This window comes from Thamnophis elegans, chromosome 5 (genome assembly GCF_009769535.1).
Source record: "Thamnophis elegans isolate rThaEle1 chromosome 5, rThaEle1.pri, whole genome shotgun sequence".
In the NCBI taxonomy this organism is placed as follows: domain Eukaryota; kingdom Metazoa; phylum Chordata; class Lepidosauria; order Squamata; family Colubridae; genus Thamnophis; species Thamnophis elegans.
In genome coordinates this window covers 15,327,942-15,352,598 of record NC_045545.1, presented here as the reverse complement: position 1 = coordinate 15,352,598, position 24,657 = coordinate 15,327,942, and the positions used below count along the sequence as shown (strand labels likewise).

Below are 24,657 nucleotides of genomic sequence, written 5' to 3'. Positions count from 1 at the left end.
AATATTGAACAGATTTGTTTTCAGTTTCAATTTTCTTTTTTCTTTTTTTATTTAATGAAGGAATCTTCTCCAGTTCTCAACATAAATGTCACTGTAACTAATAAAACAAGTAATACAATAAATCCGAAGAAATGTAGAAATTCAAGAATGGCAGTATAATAAGAATCACAACAGTAATAAATGAGCTAAAGAGCAGGATAAATTTATTCATTTATGGCCAGAGAGGACTTCCTCTCAAAAAGCTGGAAATAGGTGATGGGTGAGTCCAGAACACAATTTGGAGTTCTCTTTCCAGTTATGGCTTGTTGAACCCCAGAAGGCAGCTGAATTTAAAGGAAACTCCAAAATCATCAGTTGATGGTCCTTATGCTCAAGATGCAGTAAAACCTAACAGTCAAGCAATATATTTCAGAAAAAAGCTATGCAGAGATAGGATAAAACAGGGGTTCCCCCACCCCAGTACTGGGCTGTGAAAGAGTTGGGCACGCACAAACATTTCTTCACCATTTCTTCACTGATGCCACCGCCACTGGTCCGCAGAGCCAGAAAGTTTGGGTACCACTGATCTAGAAAAAAACCTGGAGTAAGAAACAGCACATGTGATTCAGCTTGGAGATGATGAGGCCAATACAGCTTTTTGCTGTAAGATTTTAACATTAACACCCATCCTTGGTTAGTAGCCTCACAGCTGTATGCTGAGTTAACTGCATTTTCCATACTGCTATTAAAGGTAACTCTTCATACAGAGCATTACAAGAATTTATCAAGGCAATGTTCTGATGTAATGGCCAGACTTTCCCTGTCTGGAAAAAGGTGGTGGCTTTTAAAAAGTTTATTGACTTTTAGCATGTAAGTGTCTAATAACTAGCTATGTTAGACTAACTAAGATAAGATACTCCATGTTCAGTTGAAGTCTGAGAACAAATTTTTGGAGGCTGTGGGAGAGGTGGCTATAACAGGAGTTATAAAAGTAGTTTAATTTTCTTTTAGCAAAACAGCTCTAACTAAGTTAACTCTAACTAATTAAGATAATTAAAGGCTGAATGTTTTGAGAAAGTAAATCTAAGGTTTGAAATGCCCTTTCAGCTATGTGTATTTGCATGTGTGTGTATAAATAATCTGTGGGCTTTCAGTAGCATTTGATGCTTATATTTTGGGGTGTTGGGATTTTGAAGAACCAATGCTTTGGGTTTTCCAAAATTGCTGGAAAATTCAGTGACAGTTTCTAACTTCTAGATTGCCTTTGCTTTACAGCTGACATCATTTCCCCCAGAAGTTGAGATTAAGATCTGGATGGTTTAGTGCTGATGTGCTGCCCTTAGACCATAAAGCTTTCAGACTCCATGCAGTTGCTTTGGACACATCAATTAGAAAACATTAAAATGCAGTACACTAAGAAGAAAAGATTAATGTTACCCTAAAGTATTCCATACCGAGGCTTTTTTAGTTTAATTCATTCATGGGTAAAGCCCATTGGTATCTAAAATTCCCTAGGCTGCTCAATGAAAGCTTTTGTGCTTGTTCTGTGACAGAACAGCTATAGGAAAAAGGCAGAGACAAATAGTTGCATTATGCTGATGGAAGAGAGATTGCATTTTCAACATTTGTCATCTCATTCAGCTTGATATGAGACCTTCTCCAGACTCTGCTTTTTAGGCGGATTTATCAATGTATTTTTTCCCCTGGATCTTAAAAAAGTAATCAAGCATATTGAAAAGGTATTTACTTTCTGGTCTTCTGTTTTAATGCTCATATCATGCACTAATATTTCAGGATTTACATGATTTTTCATGTCTGTTGAAACCCACACACATTAAAAACAAATAAACATAAGAAAGTGGTCCAGTTACTAATAGCGTATTGATTTTCTATGATAATATTTTGTCCCCTGAAAACTGGAGTAATTATGGTTTTACAAACCATAAAGATGGGCAAGATGAGATTTATTTATTTCCCACCTTTTATTAGTTTCACAAATAAGTCAAGGTGGCAAACACCTTTTCCTATTTTCCCCACAACAACCCTATGAGGTGAGTTGGGCTGAGAGAATGACTGGCTCAAAGTCACCCAGCTGGCTTTCAGGGCTAAAGCAGGACTAGAACTCATGGTCTCCCGGTTTCTAGCCTGGTGCTTTAACCACCAGATCAAACTGGCACTATTATGGAGAAAAACCTTATATAACACATACTGTACATCTAATTAGATGGTGGTTTTGTCTTGTGAAACAATTCTAGGGATAAAGAGAATTCACATAGGTTTTTTTAAAGGTAGTTTAGATTTGAGATTACTTTAAAAAACTATGACAAAAAATAATTTGCTTTAGCTTGTTTTTAGCCAACAGAGATCTGATAGCCATTGCTTTTCTCTTCAATTCTGCAAATTTATTTCTATAATGTCTTTAACAATAAGCATAGTTAAGATGAAAGACAGCTGTACTGATTCATCCTGAAGAGAGAGAGAGATAAGAATTAATCCCTTTTTCTCAACTTCCAGGGTCTTTAAGATCCACCAAAGGGTTACAACAGGAACAGAAAATTCTCCATAAAGTGTAGCAGTTGGTGTTTTCATTTTTAGTTTGCACACTTTTCATAAACTTTCTAGGAGTACCAATTATCTTATGGGTGCAATTTTGCTTATGTATAAGAAAATCATTAAGTTTAATAGAACTTCCATATAAATTAGGCATCTAGAGTATTGTACTGAAAAAGTCAGTACTGGTGAAATCATACTATACATACAAACAATAATATATGTATTTTTGAAGATATACAGTTTGAATGTGTGGAATATGAACATTACAGGACAAAATAATTGAGTTACTGCAATAGATTGTGTATCATCTGTTACTATGTAGTTAATGGTACTGTATATTATAATGCTAGTATATTACATAATTATTATCGTTATTTTGTAATATATTGTTATGTAGCTTTGTACTATATATTTGTGTAAAGAGAGCCGGTTTGGTGTAGTCGTTAAGATATCAGACTAAAAACTGGGACACTGTGAGTTCTAGTCCTACTTTAGGCACAAATTCAGCTTAGTGGCCTTGGGCCAGTCACACTCTTGCAGGAAGGAGGCAAAGGTAAACCACTTCTGAAATTTTGCCAAGAGAATCGTAGAGACTTGTTCAGGAAGCCATCGGGAATCAAAAACTGACTTAAAGGGCACTGCTTCTAAAAAAAAGTGTAGAAGTATGAATGGTGATGAAACCTAGACTCTATGTGACCCACTCAAACCAGGTCATAGAGGCAGAAGAATTGATCTAAGGACATGAAATTCTATGGAAAACTACAGAGTGAAAATTTCTAAAAAGGTACCAGCAGATATGGTTCTCAAAATAAGCTATGATTTTTAACCAAAATGACAAAATAAGCAATTAATAGCTCCATTAAAGATTATTTCCTGAACAACAGTTCGCTGTGTGTGAACTGGATGATGGTTGAAAAGTACCAAGAAGTATAAATATAAAGATGGGACAAACCAAGATAAACTGATGCTATCCAAGCTTTGAGGGAAGTTACACAGGCACAGCAGATGAGAATTGTTGTATTTGGGAACTATAACTCAGAATGAGATGGGTATCTCACATGGACTCTTCTAGAACTCAAACCTAAGTTAACGGGTGGGTGACTGAAATGTTAAATTCAAAAACTAAACAAAAGAAATGGTAAATTCCATTCATCTTCATGTGTGCTGAATGCTTGTTTCATTAGGAACAAATAACAACGAAAATACTATAAAGAAACCTATTTATAACTTTGTATAAATTGTATATTTTTCCAAACTACAAGCCATTTACTAACATAATAAGATAGAGGGATGTGTTGTCATGCCATTTTTCCTTGCACCTTTCTTTCTGTCAACCACAGCCTGTGCCAAGTTGTGGTGTATTCCACTATCTCTCATCTTCTAAGCTTTGCCGTTCCCCTCCTTCCTCTGCCATTGATATCCCATCATGGCCTGTTCTATTCTCCCACTGGCTGCAAACGATCCATTCCCTTCTTCCAGCCTTCCTTCAACTGCCGGGTTAGTTGACTTCTTTCCGCTGTTATATCCCCGAATAACATCTTTGCCTGGGAAGACTGTATTCAGATCAGAACACATCTATATTCTATATTTCAGCCAGAAACATGTTTCTGAATGCATGTTTTGTTTTGTGCATCGATTGTTTTTCACATTCCTAGGAGCAATAGTCAACATTTAGCAGAGTGAGATTTACTCAGATAGATGGCTTTAGGCAGGCTTAACATACAGGACTGTGTTCTGTTTGGTAAGTTCTAGAAAAAGGTTGAAACACTAAAGCCTGCTCCTAAGCACTTTATCACATGGTCTTAGCTGCTCCTTGCCTCAAGCACATATTTTTCTGGAATCTCATGTCTACCGTGTGAACCCAAGAAAAGTTACAACTTCTTTAAGGAGATGTTGACAAGTGCAACACAGAGGTCCTCTTTGAAGGGCTCCAGATCTGAAAGTCAGCACATCCCTTTCTCTAATTATGGGTAGTCCTCGACTTTCAACAGTTCATTTAGGGACCATTCAAAGTTACAACATCACTGAAAAAAAAGACTTATGAACGTTTTTCAAACTTAATGAGCGTTGCAGCACCCCCTTGGTCGCATGATTAGAATTTGAATGCTTTGCAACTGGTTCATATTTATGACGGTTGCAGTGTCCTACAGTCATGTGATCAGCCTTTGCAACCTTCTGACAAGCAAAATCAAGGGGGAGGCCAGATTCATTTAACAACCATGCTACTAACTTAACAATTGCAGCAATTCACTTAACAACTGTATCAAGAAAGGTCGTAAAATGGGGCAAACTCAAGTAACAAATATTTCACTTAGCAATATAAATTTTTGGCTCAATTGTGGTCATAAGTCGAGGACTACCTGTATGTTAGTATATTTTACTTTAATAGGAGAGTGCAGTTAGTGGTTCATAAATTCAGTTCTGTTATAAGGAGACAGAATAATCAGACAATAGGACAGATTTTGGGGGAGCTGTAGTATTCCTGCTCAATGTAGGGTCTAGGCTAACACAGAACCTTATCTCTAGCATATAAAGAACCTTCCCAAATTCCTCACTATTGGGTCGAACATGATTTTTCTTTGGCTGTTTAAATGAACAGTAAATATTAAAATATTTTGACACTAAAGAAAAATACTGAAAGTTTACAGGAAAACTATAATTTAAAGGAAGAACACAGGTATGTCCTCCTTTGAAAATTAAATATTCATAAACTGGTAAGTGGTAATTCCTCATGCTTGTTTTGAAGCATCAAATATCCAAGACCATTTTCATTCAAGGAAAATATGAAGTGAAAAGGATGATAGATTATTGGAATAAACTAGTGATCATGCAAGACACAGAAGCATAATTATTGTATAGCAGAGCTATTGCTCTTAAATAAAGCTTCAGTATCTTGAAATTGGTTGTGAAATTCTGTGTGTTCATGTGTGAATGGATACACAGGATACTAGTAGGGCCTTGGCAAAATAGAATTGAAACATTTAATATTTGTATTCTGATCAAGCTGAAAGAGTTATCTTTTCATATGTGGAAAGAACTGGTTTTCAGCCAGAATGTATTATCATATGCAGACAGGGAAGACTGTTTTAATTAGAAGTTTAATCTGGCGTGGAACTGGATTAACTCTCCAAAGCCCTGGTGAGCATCAACTTATTTTACCAGCTGGTGTGTTTCTTTTTACAGATGCATTTTTATCTTTTGAGACTTTTCCCTTTTTCCACACTATCTGTTTGTCAGATAATAAACTCTGAGAAAATTACAGCTTGTCATTGCTGAATGCAATAATGTTTTTGAGAATTCTTTCCTTACCGCTAATGTATACTTTGATCAAGCTTATCCAGTGTTCTAGGCCTGGTGGTATTTCTTTTAGAATATATAGTATTGGCTTTATTCTGCCTGAGCAAATAGAAACTGACAGTTTTATGGACAAAATCCATTGCAGTAATTTTGTGAAACAAAACAAGAATGAAAAACATTTTACAGAATTGGATATATACAACCCAGTGGGTATAAATGGGTATTGGAAAAGCTGTTACTAGTTGTGCATTTAAACAATCTGTGTAGAATAATAGCACTGTGTTGTGCCTTTTAAATATGAAACATATTCTTAATAAACTTCTACAGCCATCCATTTACTAAGATGAGCACTGAAAAGTTCACATCTTGCCATAAGTGGCTCTATCAGGACTCCAGGAGCACACACAAGTGGACAGTCCTCTAGACAAAAGATGAAAGGCACTTAATTACTCTTGCCAAGGTGGCGCAGTGGTTAAATGCAGCACTGCAGGCTACTGCTAGATCAGCAGTTCAGCGGTTCAAATCCCACCGGCTCAGGGTTGACTCAGCCTTCCATCCTTCCGAGGTGGGTAAAAATGAGGACCCAGATTGTTGGGGGCAATATGCTGACTCTCTGTAAACCGCTGAAAGCCCTATGAAGCGGTATATAAGTCTACTGCTATTGCCATTGTGGAGCCATCTTCTATGGTCTGCCTCTCAACCCAGACCTTTTTGTCCCTTATTCACAGTGAACATTTATTTCTGAAAGATGTTGGAAAGATTCTAGAAGGTATTGGTGAAGAAATAAACATACTTTATAATAATCGCTTTCCTGCTGCATAAGAGCTTATGTATTTTTGAAATTGACACTATAAAGCACCAAATATTGGTGCTTTATCTTAGCTCAACATAACAACTTCAACATTTTCTTTTGGCCATTAACAAAGAGTTTCATAAAAGTATAATGAATTTACTATATCTTCCCCGACAAAATGTCCAGTTCTACAATAGAATTGAGCCATTGGCTGCAACTGACATCATTTTGGTATTCTTTAATGTGGCAATCCTAGTATTGTAATCATCAGTTCAGGCAGAAAGATGTATGGAATACTATATGAGCTTGTTATACTTTTGGTCTCTTATTTGTTCTTAGAGGTTCCTATTAGCATGAGCAAATGGCATAGTTGTCTAGATTGGGTCCACCACAGCTTTTCTGTGTACGTTCTGTAAGAGTGATTTTCATGTCAATAGTGTTATTTCAAAGGATAGCTCTCCTCAAGCTCTGTAAGGCCAGGCATCCAGAGATATATTGGTGCTAAAAACTTGCAAACCCTTTTATATTTTAAACATTTTTGCATAAATATGACCTAAAATACTACCACCAATTGTGCAAGTTCTCCCACTTAAAAAGATGAGACAGGCCTGTAATTTACATCATAGGTAGACCTCAACTATGAGAGACAAAATGAGAAAACAAATCCAGACAATCACATTGTCTGATTTGGAAAGAATTTTTTTGCAAATTATGGTGGAAAATAAGTATTTGGTCACCTACAAACAAGCAAGATTTCTGGCTCTCACAGACCTGTAACTTCTTCTTTAAGAGGCTCCTCTGTCCTCCACTCATTACCTGTATTAATGGCACATGTTTGAACTTGTTAGCAGTATAAAAGATATCTGTCCACAACCTCAAACAGTCACACTCCAAACTCTACTATGGTGAAGACCAAAGAGCTGTCGAAGGACACCAGAAACAAAATTGTAGACCTGCACCAGGCTGGGAAGACTGAATCTGCAATAGGCAAGCAGCTTGGTGTGAAGAAATCAACTGGGAGCAATAATTAGAAAATGGAAGACATATAAGACCACAGATAATCTCCCTCGATCTGGGGCTCCACGCAAGATCTCACCCCGTGGGGTCAAAATGGTCACAAGAACGGTGGGCAAAAATCCCAGAACCAACGGAGGGACCTAGTGAATGACCTGCAGAGAGCTGGGACCAACGTAACAAAGGCTACCATCAGTAACACACTACACCGCCAGGAACTCAGATCCTGCAGTGCCAGACGTGTCCCCCTGCTTAAGCCAGTACATGTCTGGGCCTGTCTGAAGTTTGTTAGAGAGCATTTGGATGTTCCAGAAGAGGATTGGGAGAATGCCATATGGTCAGATGAAACCAAAGTAGAACTGTTTGGTAGAAACACAACTCGTCGTGTTTGAAGGAGAGAGAATGCTGAGTTGCATCCAAAGAACACCATACCTACTGTGAAGCACGAGGGTGGCAACATCATGCTTTGGGGCTGTTTCTCTGCAAAGGGACCAGGACGACTGATCCATGTACAGGAAATAATGAATGGGGCCATGTATCGTGAGATTTTGAGTGCCAACCTCCTTCCATCAGCAAGGGCATTGAAGATGAAACTTGTCTGGGTCTTTCAGTATGAAAATGATCCCAAACACACCGCCCGGGCAATGAAGGAGTGGCTTCATAAGAAGCATTTCAAGGTCCTGAAGTGACCTAGCCAGTCTCCAGATCTCAACCCCATGGAAAACCTTTGGAGGGAGTTGAAAGTCTGTGTTGCCCAGTGACAGCCCCAAAACATCACTGCTCTAGAGAAGATCTGCATGGAGGAATGGGCCAACATACCAGCAACAGTGTGTGCCAACCTTGTGAAGACTTACAGACAACGTTTGACCTCTGTCATTGCTAACAAAGGATATTTAACTAAGTATTGAGATGAACTTTTGATATTGACCAAATACTTATTTTCCACCATAATTTGCAAAAAAAAATCTTTCTAAATCAGACAATGTGATTGTCTGGATTTGTTTTCTCATTTTGTCTCTCATAGTTGAGGTCTACCTATGATGTCAATTACAGGCATCTCTCATCTTTTTAGGTGGGAGAACTTGCACAATTGGTGGTAGTATTTTAGGTCATATTTATGCAAAAATGTTTAAAATATAAAAGGGTTTGCAAGTTTTTAGCACCAGTATATCTCTGGATGCCTGGCCTTACAGAGCTTGAGGAGAGCTATCCTTTGAAATAACACTATTGACATGAAAATCACTCTTACAGAACGTACACAGAAAAGCTGTGGTGGACCCAATCTAGACAACTATGCCATTTGCTCATGCTAATAGGAACCTCTAAGAACAAATAAGAGACCAAAAGTATAACAAGCTCATGTAGTATTCCATACATCTTTCTGCCTGAACTGATGATTACAATACTTAGATTAAGTGGGAGAACTTGCACAATTGGTGGCTGACTAAATGCTTTTTTGCCCCACTGTAAGTCTAAGGCTTAAAGCTGGTGCTATTGCTATACTCTGAGAAGTATTAGGAGGGGGTATCTTCACTCTCTTCCTTCTACACAAAATATCTGGAGGGAGTGGTCTTCTATTTTTCTAGGGTGCCCTCCCTCCTGGGAAATCAGCCTACTACATTCCACCACACCTTCATAAGAATTTGTAATCCTAGAGGTTCGTATACTTTTGCCACACAAACAACTATTTAGCCTTGGATCATTTTTTTCAATCAATTAAAATGCATGCTTTGCCTGCTATTTTTAAAAAGATGCATATGTAGTCAAGTCCCATACTTCCCTGCTTTCCTTGCTGGATCAACAACTGCAGTGCTTATCTTAGGAGCAGAGGGGAAAAACTATACCTCGGTGGCTCAGTGCAGTACTGCAGGCTACTTCTGCTGGCTGACTGCAATTTGGCAGTTCAAATTCCACCAGACTCAAGGTTGACTCAGACTTCCATCCTTCAGAGGCGAGTAAAATGAAGACCCAAATTGTTGGGGTCAATATGCTGACTCTGTAAACAGCTTAAAGACGGCTGTAGAGCACTGTAAAGCGGTACATAAGTCTAAGTGCTATTGCTATACTTCCAAACATTTACAAAAGAATTCCCCCCCTCCCCAAACCCAATTAAAATAAATTCTGTTGTAAGTTTCCATGAAGGTGCAGGATATATATGTGTATTTGCATGGATGTGCACTCAAAAAGAGCCTGACTTAAAGACCAGCTGTGTGTTTCTTTTAATTAAACTTTGACCTATTTATCTGTAGTAAGTGGTAACCCCTGTGAGCCAGGTTTCCATTTCGTAGTGCACTTTGTACACATGGCTGGCTATTTTGCCTGGAGCTCTAGTTAGTAAATTTGAAGTTCTTGCAGTCTGCATGCCAGGCTCTAATGGGTGCCAGTGACTTCCTACTAAAAAAAATATTGAGTCACAATGCATATGTATAATGAATCACTCAATTCTTGGAAAAGAGGCATCAGGTAAGTTACTTGCAGTGGAACATTGTGGAAAGCCATGTAACAGCCATGCTTAGTGATTCTGCATTTCCTTCTAAACATTATAATTCCTATTATGAGACATAGGCATCAGCAGAACGAGGAAGTAGCATCTTTTTTCTGGGCATTTGTATATACTTCGCATAGGCATTAGTCCTTACCACAGACCATAAATATGAATGTCCTAGTTTAAAATTCATAATGTGGGAAATAAAAGAAAGGGTGATAAATATATTATGCTGCACAGCTGGGATTGCTATGCAGAGTATATAAGCAAAATGAACCAACACTGAATTAGATGTTAATTAAAATTTTAATAAATTTTATTCATTTAAATATTCTGAAAAACAGTTGGAAAAAGAACAGAGTATAAAGATTAAAAGGGAAAAGAACATCTCATGTATTTCCAAGGATTCTAAAAGGTTTGATTTGTTACGATATGTATATATATATCGTGCAGTTACGTACTGCACGTAATATATATATTACGTTATATATATATATATATATATATATATATATATATATATATATATATATATATATATATATATATATATATATAATGGATGCATGATCTTGTAATAAAGCTGTATTAATTAAAAATACAGCTGTTTTGCTTTTGAAGTCCAGAATGGCAATATAAAAGATGCACAGAATAAAAGTATAATAAGATGAATTATAGCATTTGCTCATGCTGGCATTTAACAATACATTTAATTGAAAATTAACCACTTGACATTTTTCTAGATTCAGTATATAAATATTTGTATATATATACAAATGTGATACTTGAGTGGGTTATCTGATGGTAATAAAACTAAAGTTTTCAGATCACTAGCTCCAATTTCCAGACAGCTGCTGCATTAAATTGTATTTAATGATATCAAAACCCAGCTGGAGTTGTCTTAGCTGACTTTGCTTACCAGTATAGACAGTACCAGGTGTGTGAGTTGGAGTGTGAAAATAACACTCTATATAAGCTATCAGCACTGCTATTTGCATTCTTATCTCAAAATGTTTTTACATGCTGTTGGAGAAAATAAATACTTTGGACATTGTTAGTAAATACTGATTCATTAGCCCAATTCTATTTATGGTAAAGTGTTTACAGCAGCCATTAATTATTTATATATATGAGGATGTGTTCATGTCTTATGGGTATGTCTAATGTATTCATTTTTTACAGGTAGTCCATAACTTCCAGTCCTCTAGTTAGGACTGAAATTTTGGTCACTAACCAATGCAGTCACTAAATGAGTTGTCACGTTTATGACCATTTTTACTTTGGCCATTAAGTGAGCCGTGGGATTAAGTGAATCATGCAATCATTAAGCAAATCTGACTTTCCAAATGGGTTTTTACTCTGAGAAGCTGACTGGGTAGGTTTCAAATCACAACTACATGACCGCAAGACTTAACTATCGTAAAAGCGAGTAGGATGTCAACAGCCCAAATTGCAATCTTAGCATCAATGAAGGTGGTACAACAGTCGCAACTTTGTGGATGGATCTCAAGTCACTTTTTTTCAAGGTCGTTATAACTTCAAACTGACCAACAGCTGTAAGTCAGGGACTACCTGTAATGTGGTCTAGGACAATTTATTTTTAATGGTATTTAATTTCATGAGATGAAATAAGGTAAAATGTTCCTACCACTGTTCGACAAGAAATACCAACTCCAAGCAGTTCATGTAGATTTCTTTTTTTGTCAAATATTTATTTTATTTCTTTTAAAAAAAAACACAAATATTTCATCATTTGTCAATCATTAAGACATTGAAGTACAATTTTTGTGTGTGTGCCCCTCCCTCCCTCCACCCCCAACCCCCCTCCTCCTTCCCCCCCCGACTTCCCAGAACCCGTACACGGTATGGGTTTTTAACTAACACAGTCTAAAATCTATTGAGAAAAAAGAAATAAAGAAATTAATGACATTCTACATTGACCTTAGCTTCTTCTTACTGAACTAACTTTTAACAGTTTAAATCATTTCTGATCTTAAGCATAGGCTAACTGGAATTTCTTGGTCCCGTATATGGTCCCAAGGTGGCGCAGTGGTTAAATGCAGCACTGCAGGCTACTGCTAGATCAGCAGGTCAGCGGTTCAAATCTCACCGGCTCAGGGTTGACTCAGCCTTCCATCCTTCCGAGGTGGGTAAAATGAGGACCCAGATTGTTGGGGGCAATATGCTGACTCTCTGTAAACCGCTTAGAGAGGCCTGAAAGGCCTATGAAGCGGTATATAAGTCTACTGCTATTGCTATTTTGTATATAGTCAATCCATTTTTTCCAGTCTCGTTTATATCTCTCATTTGAATGATCTTTAAGATATGCCGATATTTTAGCCATCTCGGCTAAGTTTGTCACTTTCAATGTCCATTCTTGGATTGTAGGCAAGTCTTCCTTCTTCCAATATTGCGCCACCAACAGTCTTGCTGCAGTTATTAGGTCCAGAATCAAATTAGTCTCTACCACTGTAAAGTCAGTACATATACCTAGTAAAAATAACTGAGGAATAAACTTTATCCTTCTTTTAAAAATATTTTGCATGACCCACCATATTTTTATCCAGAATGCCTTAACCTTTTGGCAGGTCCACCATATATGATAATAGCATCGAGAGAACCACACCTCCAACATTTAGGCTGTACATTCGGATACATAGAAGCCAACTTTTTAGGATCTAAATGCCATCTATAGAACATCTTGTAAAAATTTTCTCTCAGATTTTGAGTTTGTGTAAATTTCACATTTCTTACCCAGTTCATGTAGATTTCTTGTGGAAGAATTTACAATGTATTTCTCCATTAGGGAACATCATTAGAAACACATTATTTTCACTGCACTTGGAAATATTTATTCAGGTAAGTCACCCATATATCATCTTGCATCTATTCGTGGTAATAAATGTTTTAAAGTAGTACTGTTACTATTGTGTGTTTTTCTTTCTTTTCTATTTTGGCTTTCAAGAGTTGTTGATATCTTAAGGTGACAAGCTAATCATGCCTATGCTAAAGAAACCCTTCTTAGATTGTTAGCTGTTCTGCGTGCTATCTAGGATCTTTTCAGCTTCTTAGTGGGATGATGTAGTATGGCCTGACCAAATATTATTAGCAACCCCACTTTGTCTTTACACTTCAGTTCAGTGGATGAAACATGCCTTGCTTACAAATTCCTTGGTTTATTCCATAACTTCTCCAGATAGTGAAAAGAAATCCTTCCATTAAAATCAGCATGAGTAAGAAAAATTGCTGTTAGAAACTAATCGTCTAATTCACTTAAAATGGCTTCCTGAGTTTGTGATCATCTTAAATAAGACCACTTTCAATTCCTAGAAATGATTGGGATATAAATCTAATCTCGCCTCCCCACATTTAAATGTAAATTTTAGACTTGGTACGTAACATAGTTAACCATGTAACTGCTGTTGGAAAGTGGTGGGAATTTACTGTTTGAGGGAAAATATGATGCTGGGTTTGATGCCCATCAGTGGTGGGATTCACTTACCTTCTCTACCGGTTTGCAGATGTGAGCGCATGCGCTTCGCTCGCACAGGTCACCTTCTGTGCATGCGCACTGCCTTCTGTGCATGCACAGAAGGTAGCGCATTATGCCGGGGCAGGTGGACGGAGTCTTCCGCAGCCACCACTACTGGTTCACCTGAACCGGAGAGAACCGGCTGAATACTACCTCTCATTCCCATGTTGCAAAAGTCTTTTCCTGGTTAAATTCTACTAAATTGGACATATATAACCCACCTTGTAGGAAGGTTGCTTTCTATCCTGCATAGATGCTGATATTCTTCATGGTAGAAATGAATTTGTACCGTGTTTCCCCAAAAATAAGACAGAGTCTTATTTTCTTTTGCTCCCCCAATAAGCACTTGGTCTTTTTTTCGGGGAGGTCTTATTATTTTTGAGGTGCGGGAGGTGGCAAGCATGGTCACCATGCTTGGGGTTATTTTCGAGGGAGCGCTTATTTTAGCGCATGCGCCCAAAAGCCCGATTGGTCTTATTATCCCGGGAGGTCTTATTTTCGGCAAACAGGGTAGGGGTTGGGGAAGAAGACACGATTCAAGGATAGTGAATCTAAACTTAGGCTCTTGAATACATCTATTGTTGAAATCAATATTATTCGATTGATACCGATAGTACTAAATGTGTTGCATTTAGGAAAATGAGAGCAGATTTTTATGTTGTTTTTATATTCTTTTGGATTGTATTTCAAATATATCAGCTAAATTAATGGCAGTAGTGTCGATGTTAGAAAGAACTGTAATATTATCTGATTCTTTGACAAGGTTGGTGGCCCTCCATAAAGGAAGAGTGAGATGTAAAAATCTTTTGGTGAATCAATTTGATTTCTGAATACAGAATCACAGATAATGGATTTTTCGACTTTATGAGGATATTTTAGGGAATGAAAAAGTAGATTATGCAGCTGAGGAGAGCCTGTATAAAGCTGATCTGGATATTCCTTTGTATTTATCTTCTTTGGAGATCAAATGCAGGCTTAGTTGAAGATTAGGGATGAATTTGGAGATAGTGAGAGTTGCGGCTTATTGGGAGGAGAATTTATTTTCTTTATCCTGATTTCACATTTGTAGGGTTTTTACTGTTGGGCCATAGGAAACATGAATCATTCTGGAGTCTTGTTAGAATACTGTACATTAAGGAAAAATCTCTTTAAAATGGACAAGGATACTATAGGATAGTGTGATGCTTGTAGAAAAGAAGTTAATCTTGTCGTTTGGAATTGTTTGTCCTATGATAGAGACTTGTTGCTGCAATGACTCCCTGACTTGGGTGTTTGAGTTCTTTCTGCAAGAACAATGGCTCATAATACTGTAGAACAATTCAAAAGGTCTTGGGGATGATTTGTAGGACTAGAAATTGTGATTTTATTTTGAGTAATTGAATTGAAATCATCTTTCAGGAGGTGGCAATATTAGAGTTTATATGTGCTTGCAGTGTTATTTCCTTGGAGCAGTATAATAAGGTTTTAAGGAGAGATAGGAATTGTTTTAATCTACTGGTTTTACTATTGCTTGTTCATGGAAAATGGGGAAAGCAGAGAATAGAGCATGGCCTGCCAGTAAACATTATATTAATGGAATAGCTGTAGGTTTTAATACGCTGAGGGAACCTTCGCTATAAGGGAAAGAAGGGAGGACATTGGCTGAGCTCCCATCCTTTCAAATTGTAGTCTACCAAAAAATGTCAAGGTGACAGTGAAGGTGATCCTCCAATTAAAGATCTTGGTTTATAATGCCTGGTCACTTGCTAATAAAACATGTATTATGTAAGATATAATTCTACGTAGAAACATTGGTTGTGACATGTCTTAAAGAGATTTAGCTGTGTGAAGAGTATCAGAATTATGACAGACTCACAGTGAGATTCCCTTTAATTCCACTATTGGAGCAAATCACAGATAAGTATTTGGTAACTGCTTATCTCTTTATATAGATTCTTTTTATCTAATAAATATTGAAGAGTGGAGAGATGACAGTTCTTTCTGTTTGCTTGATCCTTACTTCTCTTGCCTGACTAAACCAGTTGAAACAGAACTGATGTCATTATTATGTAGTCATTGCCATATAGAGGATTCAAATCAGAATAATGCTTCTGATAAGACTATAAAAAGCAAATTGCATTGGATGGGTAATAAAATCATAGCAGCCTAGCAATTTGGGAATGGATTGCACTGTGTCGAGACAATTGAGATTAACAAGAGAGAATGGGTTAGGTACCAGTGGTATTGTCCCAGAAAATATTATTTGAAACCAGACACCCTTTGACCTATTGGCTTTTCAGTTTAGAGATATTTCCTTACCTATCACCATGTACTTTCCATACCCACATAGCACCTTCCCTGCAACCTCCTAACCTGTTATGCGACGTTCCTGGCCTGCAAAGCATACGGTATCTCATTCACCTCCATGAATTCACCTCAGCCCACACTATGACACTCCTGCCTCACTCACTCCTTCATATGGCAGCAGCCTACTTGCCTGCTGGCTTAGGACTTCTAACTTCCCTCTTGATATTCCTTGTGGGAAGTTGGCAGGGAGTGTTGGAAATTATGACCTTGTTTGTGACTATGGATGAGCCTAGCATCACTAAAGCAGTTTTAGTCCAGGTTCCAAATTTTAGATACCCATCTGAGGTATCTTACTTCAAAAATGGTTGCTTCATGATGCATTATTTTGCCCTATGGATGGTTACCAATAAACAGGAGAGTTTTAATAGTATATAGATTCCTGAGTTTAGGACTTACTGAGAAACTGATGCTCCTGCTATAAACCTGCCCAGTTACTGGAATTCAACAGGTAAGGTTCTTTTCAGTGTGGTCCTGCTAGAATTTTATTGCTGTGAAGGAGAGCGATGTATTGCTCTCAGACTGTGACATGTTCTTCCTAGAACAGCTTAGCTTCCACTCAGCCAGCATTTTTAAAAATCATGAAACTACCCTTTTCATCATATTTTTAAGCTAAATTTTGATACATTGATTGTTAATATTAACAGATCAACACATCTTTTCGAATGCCACCCAAAGTCACATTTTTGTGAGATGAGCAGACATATTAATTAGCTAAATACATATTATTCTTAAGCATGTTTATTTAAAGTATTTAATTTGAATATTGTACATAGTTTTAAGTGCTTGTATAAATCAAAAGACTGCATATAAATGCAATAAACAAATACACATTAGTTTAATTCACTTTAATGCTGCTTAATATTAGTCATTTTTGTATTTACCTAGTAAGGTGTCATTGAACTAGGATTAAGCTTTTGCTGCTTTCAGATATCTCATTTTCACCCTTGTGCATAAATTAAATCCTGTAACTGGATTTGATTTACACAGTCCAGTTACCACTGTTGCATATTTGTTCAAAATTAATAATGATTTAATTACAAGGTGGGAGCTCCTTGTGCTAGCTTCCAAAATTGTGTTTGTGCAATCTCTCACAGAGGGTAGGGTAATAATTAAACTAAGATTTGCAGTGGTATGCCAAAGCTTTACTCAGGCTAGAGAAAACTAGCAGGGCTGAAAGGGAGAAGTAAACAGAATTTTAAAAACTGACATAAATTTAGGGTGTGGGGTTTTCTTTCATTCTTTTAACCGAGGAAGTGGCCAAAATTCACTGGTATAATAAAAGCAAGTATTTGTCTTTCTGCCTCTACATCCTCTAAACACATCTTATTTGAAGAGCATTATACCAACCTAAGAGAGGCAGTTTGGTCTAATGGTTAACATGCTGACCCAGGTAGGAAAATCTGTCTTGGAAAGGGACGGCAACTAGATCTTTTTGGGCAGTGTCTCTCTCAGTCCTTGGAAGACAAGGACCCCTTAACTGGAACCCCTTAACTTGTGATTAGCATTTTGTTTGTGTGTGTTTTGCCTTGTCTGTGGTCCTTAGCAACTGCTTGCTTGGATCACTTCTGCCATCTGAACATTGACACTGATATCTGGCTTTCACACTTCAGTGTCTCCAGCTGGCTGCATGTTATCCAACTGTGTTCTTGTTATCCACCCAATAGACTGATTATAGACTGGTACCTAGTCTGATGATGAGTTAATCTGATTCAAATCCTTCTTCACCTTGGCAGAACACCTAAGCATCAGTAGCCCTCCCACCCTCTTTTTCAATCTGCAGTGTATAATCAATGACATCATGGTAGGGCATCAGAGCTCCCTAGAAGTAGATTTGGTCTGAAGATTCATGGAACATTTGATTCATGAAGTGTTGCTTAGAGCCAAACATTATGCAGTAATACATGACAGATTTTTTAAAAATTATTTTCCTACATTTTGAAAGGCATTTTTTGTCAAAGTCAAGATACTTGAAAAAGAAAGTATAAAATAGATTAATTGTATAGTTTTTGTGAGATTTCGCTTTAGATAAATAAAGATAAAATTCATCCAATTGTCTGCAAGATTTACAGTATATTTAATAAGTCAAGGGTTTTTTTTTAACCTGAATCCTTTTGGAGTAATCAAAATACTTCTCAAGTAGTTTGCTGCCAGCTTTTCAGGAAATTGCTGGACTTTGTGGCAAATAAAGGAAATGTCCTGTCTTTTCCTTTTCAGGTTCATAGCAATATTAGAGTCAAGTATTTTCTCCCAGAAAAAAACTGATAGAAACACAAAGATGTTGAGTCTCTGTACTGCATATCTTACATGCCTAATTTATAATAAACCTATGTTGTTCCCTTGGGGCTTAAGTAGAAATCTGCGGTATTCAAAAACAGATACAAAATAGAGAGAGGAGGCTGAGTTGGTGGCATAGAAAAAATGAAGCAAGCTGTGATCACAAGTTGGATTTTTTTAAATCTTGTAATGAAATAGAACTATGCTAAATTTGATCAGACTAGATTCTGGTCTGTACCACAAGGCACAGTTTTCTTGACAGTTTAGGAACAGGGAAAATGGAAAGTGCAAGAATTATGGAAAAATATTTTGGAAGTCAAAGTAAGCTATTCATTCTAATCCAGGTGATTTTATGTTCCATCTTGCAATTTGGCAGTTTGAATCAAGGTTGACTCATCCTTCCATCCTTTTGAGTTCGGTAAAATGAGGACCCAGATTGTTGGGGGCAATACGCTGACTCTGTAAACTGCTTAGAGAGGCCTGTGGAGCGGTATATAAGTCTAAGTGCTGTTGTTATCTTGTCTGATCTGCAAAATCCTGACAAGAATTTCATTTTTTCATTTCATTTTATTGAGTTTGTATGCCGCCCTATTCCCGAGAGACCCAGGGCGGCTCACAATAAAAAAGGGAGGGGATACAAAAAAATAAAATAAAAAAACAACAATTTAAAATTCTACAACAGCTGTTGTAGAAATATGTTGGTAGTGAGAATCCAGGAAGGAAGAACAGTTATTTATGTCTAGGCTATAAGAATAGTTTAAAAATCGTCAAACCAGTGGCATTTTCTGTCTTTCTTGGGAATACTAAGATTCCTGAGACATAGAGTTTTAATTACGTTGTTTGGATTGCTATGAAAAAACCTTAGTCTATTAAACTGAATATTTCATATTGAGATATTGATAAATCCTGTAATGAAGAGTAGCTGCTAGCATGTGTTTAAAATATAAAGGCCATACTTTAAGGAAATAGGTGATTTTAAATTAGGATTTGTTAACTTCAACTTGCCTGATTTATCAGTCCCCCCCCCCTTTTTTTTTTTTTTACTACAAATAAGAATGTTTTAAAAACTTGTGGTGGGCTGCAGACTGACTGTAGTCATGTAAAAAAGTAAATATGTGTCCCCTGTAAAAACTTTTCCTTAGTAATATATATGGACATATCAATATCTTATCTCCATTCAAGTTGCTTAAGAATATAAGAGTAGCTTAATTGAACAACAAACTATGAAAAACTGACTTTGCAACTATTTATTCAACAAAAAGTAAAGATATGTGATTTCATTCTGTGCAAAGTAAATACACTCTTGGCTATAATACCTGGTATTGCCCCCTTTGTCAGAAACAACCTTAAGTAGACAACTTATAAGTGTCTACCAGTTTCTAACATTGGCTGGGAGAATTGATTCCATATCACATTTTTTTCAGCTGTGTGATACTTGAGGGGTTTCTTGTATGCTCAGTCCAATTCAACATCTCAGTGGGATTTAAATCCAAACTTTGACATGCCCCTTCCAGAACCCTCCTTTTTTTTCTCCCCCAGTCATTCTTTGGTGGATATATTGAAATATTTAGGGTCACTGTTGTGTGCAAGGTCCACTTGTGGTTGATGTTCAGTCTTCTGATGGATGGTCTCACATTATCCTTAAGCACTCTGTTACAATGAAAAATTCATAATGAATTCTATGATGGTGAGCTGCCTGGCCCTGACCCCAAACCATTACATTTCCACCACCATGTTTTACAATTGGTATCAGTTTTTTCTGATGAAGAAGTCTCAACAAATACATCTTCTGTTATTGTGGCCAAATAATTTTGCATTTGCCTTGTCTTTACAGGGAATATTCTAGAAATCATAGTCTTTGCCTAAGTACTCATGAGCAAATATTATTTTTTTGCCTGATATTCATGAGCAAACATGATTCTTTGCCTGATATTCTGCCTCAACAGGAAATGCTTTGGTACACGTCCCATGAAGATAATTTATGCAGCTCCTTTCTAATAGTAGATGATACATTTTAACATCAATAGTGTTGAGAGTTACATGTAGGTCAGGTTGAAATTCTGAGCATTTTAAAGACTTCTTTCAGTGTCTTGCATTCTGCTGTCCTGCTAGGACTTCCTGGCCTGGACAAGTGGCAGTTGTTTGAAATCTACTCCATTTGTAGAAAATCGTCTAGTGGAATGATTGATGTCTTATTGTTTGACAATATTTTTAAATTCCTTCTCAGGTTCATAGGTATCTGTTTGTGAAGGCTTCACAGAACTCTTTTGATCTAGGCATGGTTTGATATCACACACTTCAACAATAAAGAGCAGATCAAGCTAAATGTTTGAGATTCAAAGACAGTTTCTCAAATTCTTTCTAGGAATGTTCTAATCATCTGGTGCACCTGATTCAAATTTTTGGTATTTGAGGTGGTGAGAAATGTAGGGATATCCTTTTTCAACATGTGAAATTTGCATTAGTGTTTATTTATATTACACAATGGTCTATAAAATGTAAATGACATAAGATATTTATATTATACAGTAATGTAGTCCCTTTATCAATATTGTTGAAAAGAAGATCAGATATTTACATGTTAAAATAGGGTGAAAAAGTGAAACATTTCAGTGGGGTGTACTTACTTTTTCACATGAGTGTAGATACAATAGACTGTTTTATTTCTCTTTAGTTCCTGGTGTTTTTTTTTAATTTTAGTACCCATCTTTCTTCTCCCACCAGCTTTTAGATGCAATCCCACTGAACTAAAAGCAACAAGGATCCTTCACAATTGGGTCAATGAAATAATTTGCATGTAATGCAAGCACAAACAAGGGAACAACTTGATAAAGAAAGGAAGGAAAAAATAAAGGGAGTAGTGAACTGAGAAAAATGACCCAGATCACTGTTTTTAAAATCTATCTGCAAAAGGCAGCTTTTGTAACATATATGTATATACATATATATACACATACATACATACATACATACATACATACATATTATATATTATATATTATATTATATATTATATGCAATATACATATACATATACATATATATGTATATTACTGCAGATGTTGAGGGGGACAGAGGATGCACGATATTAATAGTGCCGCCCATTTTCTTGTCCTCATGGTTCTCTGTTCCCACCCAACAAACTGCTGCCTGTATGTATGTATGTATGTATGTATGTATGTATAATATTATTTATCTCAACTTATTGATTACAGACATTTCTTCTTGATTTTCTTCTGGCCATTTTAGTCTCCTTGTCTTTATCTCCCCCCGCCTTTCAAGAATTCCTGCTGTACAATCCCAATATTCTCTCCACACTCTCACATTGCAAAGACAGTATATACCATGCATATCCATAGAATTGGGATTCTTATTTCTGTCTTTTTGACTAGTTTAATAAATTGCAATGAGGATTACTATAGTCATTCTGGAAAGAGTATATTTATTAAACTTTGTTAGGGTGATAGTTGACTGTCTGCTGGGCAGTTTACCTTTAGGACAGGCATCCTACATTTGTGTTGGAAGCACCTATCAAGGCACTTCTGGGTTGAAAGGATTAGCTGGTGACATAGTTGCCCAGGGGATTCCTAAGGGGGCTCCTTTCATGCCCCTGTTACTTTCCCACTGAAGTGGTACCTATTTATCTACCTGCATTTGCATGCTTTCGAACTGCTAGGTGAGCAGGAGATGAGGCAAATTGACAGGAGCTCATTCTGTCATGCAGCTCACTCTTAGGTTTTGAACTGCTAAGCTGTCAACCTCTCAACGGTCTTTTGACTCAGTCTCCTAACTACAAGTTACTGCTCCCTCTACCAATATATAGAAAAGCTACATTCATTTGGATGATAGTACTGGCCTTGTTTTGAGATAAATTCATTTAGTAATTACTTGGAAAAATGCTGAAAAAAAAATAACGCCAAATTATAGTGTCCCAGTTTCTGGGTTGTCAATTTCAGGTTTTCTACTTGCTTCATTTACTCCTTTCTTTTTTGTGGCTTGTATTTTTGTACTCAAGATGGAAACTTTGCATCTTTAATGATGATATTGTCATAAAGTGCTTCCACTTCTTTTCTTATCACACATGCAATTAATATCTAATTGGATTTTGCAAAGCCAGTCATTGAATATCATACACGAGGGACAGGGCTTAATTAAAATAAGCAGAGGATTCATTTTATCTAAATTTCAGTTCCTTTTTTCAATTAATTGACTAAATCCAAAATGGTCAGCGGCTAATGTTTTGTAAAATTCATATTATGTGCAGTATCTTTTCAACTGTCTGCCTTTGCAAAGTGTTGGATAGTTTATATTCATTATTTGTAGGATATATGTGAAAAAGTCTTACTGTGTCATCTTTTTTCTTATTCTTGTTAACCCTGAATAGTAGTTTCAGTTGCAGATTAAGATCATATATGCATAAATTAAATTCTTCCTAGTATTAACTATGATTAAGACTACCCATAACCCTGCAATCTTTAATGTACCTGATGGGTTTCCCTTCCTGTAGTTTATTTCATTTTATTTATTTGTATGGCCATCCACCTCAACAAGTGGCTCTAGGTGGTGAACAAAATTAGAAATAAAATAAAACAATTACAATAATGCAAATATTAAAATACATAAGAATGTACAACATACCATAATCACCAATATAACCAAGAAACAAGTCACTGCACACAGTGGGGACCTAAATTTTCCATTGAGGTTTCGATGCCATGCAGCTCCTTTGTTTTAGAAAAAGTACCATTCTTTGAAGGTACAGCTACAAATTTAGGATATTTAAAATGCTCCTATTTAGCCATAGCTTAACCACAGTCACTTAGCCATATAATCCATCTCTTAGTAAAAGCAAATTGAAATTAAATTGGTCTAATAATAAATGGCAAAGTTAAAATGCATTTGTTTTGTTGTGTCTTTTGTTTTGACAGAGAGGGCTATTGCAAAACACGAAGTTCGGGAAATAGAGCAGCGCCATACAGTAGATGGCTCTCGATCAGATCTTATCCCAGATGAAGATGATGATGTAGTGATTATTTACAACCGAGTACCTAAAACTGCAAGTACATCTTTCACAAACATTGCATATGATCTTTGTGCGCGGAATAAGTATCATGTTCTTCATATCAACACAACCAAAAACAATCCTGTTATGTCTCTACAAGATCAAGTAAGTTACTAATATAGCTAAGATATTATATTCTGCATTGCTGATTAATCTTTCTTGTGATTTTTCTCTATCAATCATACAACATTGTGTGTGTGAGAGGTGATGTCTCATTCCCAGTGGAGAACAGCAAAATATAGGTTCTAATAAAATCCTGACTTAGAATTAGAGTGGAAGTTTTCATATCTGATTTATCTTAAATTTTAATTTCATTGAATTTAAATTTGAATAAAGGCAAAGGTAGGTATGATATATGGTTAAACCATTATAGGTATTTGTTATGTGGTAAATTAGGGCATTCTCTCACTGTTTAAAACAGAATTAACTTTTCTCTTTCTCCTTCTATATTTTCTACATCAGTTGGTCATTCTTTCCTTTTCATATCAGATTCAACTTCTTGCCTTTTTTTAGTGGCTTAAACCTTTATTTCCACTGTTTGTTCATAACTGGGTCATATCTTTTTTTCCATACAAATCTCTTGATGGAATTGACTGATTCATATTCAGATCATTTTCCATCTTCTCTCTTAGTCAGTCTTATTACCCTTCGGCCTTCTTTTTCAAAATTCTAGAAGAATAATTGGCTTAATAATGCTAACCATACGATGTCCCTTTATGTGCTATCAAGGGTAGCAAAAAGGATTATCTGACTTATGGCTGATCAAGAAGGACTTTATTAAGGCAAGTTTTATGTTCATGGAAATATGCTGAATTACTATTTTTTGCCTAAATATGTATTGCACTCCTGGGAACCTCAGCAGTTCCCCGGAAAACCAGGTTGGCAACATATTTTGCTCAAATCCCAATATGCATGTGTAATGAAATAATACATCATTAAAGTAAAATGTTGCACTTGTACTTTATCTTATTTGTCAGCAATTTTGAAATTTGTAATCTATTTTATTCTCTCAGGTTTTTCTGAGCATATATGATTCTTTGTACCTCAGATAATTTTTGAAGTTCCCAATTTTCACTTTTTCTCCTGTAGGATTTCTGATGCCTTTTCTCTGTCAAGATACATTTATTCTATCTTTCACTTCTAAAAAAACTCACCTGGATTCAAAATGTAAAACAGTTTGAATATGTCAGAAATTCAAAAATAGCTTTTGAGTACTTTCTTTTTAAGTATCATGAAAAAATGTTCTGAAGAAATCCTTTTATATTTTTTGACCTTCCTAAACAAACTTTTAGGGAAAAAAATATCCAGTTCAAACACTCCTC

General features: G+C 36.4%; 1 protein-coding gene across 2 annotated transcripts in view; it reads left to right on the top strand.

The window, feature by feature from the left end:
- Positions 1-24,657, top strand: part of HS2ST1 (heparan sulfate 2-O-sulfotransferase 1) — a 103,024-nt gene that overhangs the window by 57,641 nt on the left and 20,726 nt on the right. For both annotated transcript variants that reach the window (XM_032217377.1, XM_032217378.1), the window contains exon 2: positions 23,202-23,440. In XM_032217377.1, coding sequence (XP_032073268.1) covers positions 23,202-23,440 — 239 coding nt within the window. The remainder of the gene's footprint in view (positions 1-23,201; positions 23,441-24,657) is intronic.